The sequence below is a fragment of the Octopus bimaculoides genome, unplaced genomic scaffold (assembly GCF_001194135.2).
Source record: "Octopus bimaculoides isolate UCB-OBI-ISO-001 unplaced genomic scaffold, ASM119413v2 Scaffold_243662, whole genome shotgun sequence".
NCBI lineage: Eukaryota > Metazoa > Mollusca > Cephalopoda > Octopoda > Octopodidae > Octopus > Octopus bimaculoides.
Genome location: NW_026338277.1, coordinates 1 through 431, shown reverse-complemented (window position 1 = coordinate 431; position 431 = coordinate 1). Strand labels below are relative to the sequence as shown.

At 44.5% G+C, this 431-nt stretch overlaps 1 protein-coding gene across 1 annotated transcript; it reads right to left on the bottom strand.

Moving 5' to 3' along the window:
- Window positions 1-5: 5 nt before the first annotated feature.
- LOC106867071 (nucleolar and coiled-body phosphoprotein 1) lies at window positions 6-428 on the bottom strand (the record flags this gene model as incomplete). Its single annotated transcript, XM_014933691.1, has 1 exon — window positions 6-428. A coding segment is annotated over one exon (423 nt), but the record flags the coding sequence as incomplete, so codon positions are not given.
- Window positions 429-431: the final 3 nt, after the last annotated feature.

Sequence of the window (431 nt, the reverse complement as noted above, 5' to 3'; positions counted from 1 at the left end):
TTTGAAGTAACTGCTGTTTTCTTTGGCTCATCAGAAGAATCACTGTCTGAGTCAGAAGATGAGGAATCAGGTGCTGTTGCTTTTGCCGAAGCTTTTGTAGCAGCAGTTTTAACTGGAGTTTTTGAAGCAACTGCAGCTTTGGCAGTGGGCTTTTCAGTAGCTTTCTTTGGCTCATCTTCTGAGGAGTCACTGTCCGAGTCAGATGATGAAGATTCTGCTGCTGTGGATTTCGCCGGTGGCTTTGAAGCAACTGCTGTTTTAATTGGGGGTTTTAAAGTGGCTGCTGTTTTGGCAATGGGCTTCTGAGGGGTTTTCTTCGCATCATCTGACGAATCACTATCAGAGTCAGATGATGACTCTGTTTCAGTCTTTTTTGAGGTTTTTGAAGCAACTGCAGCTTTTCCTGGGGTCTTTGAAGCAACTGCAGCTTT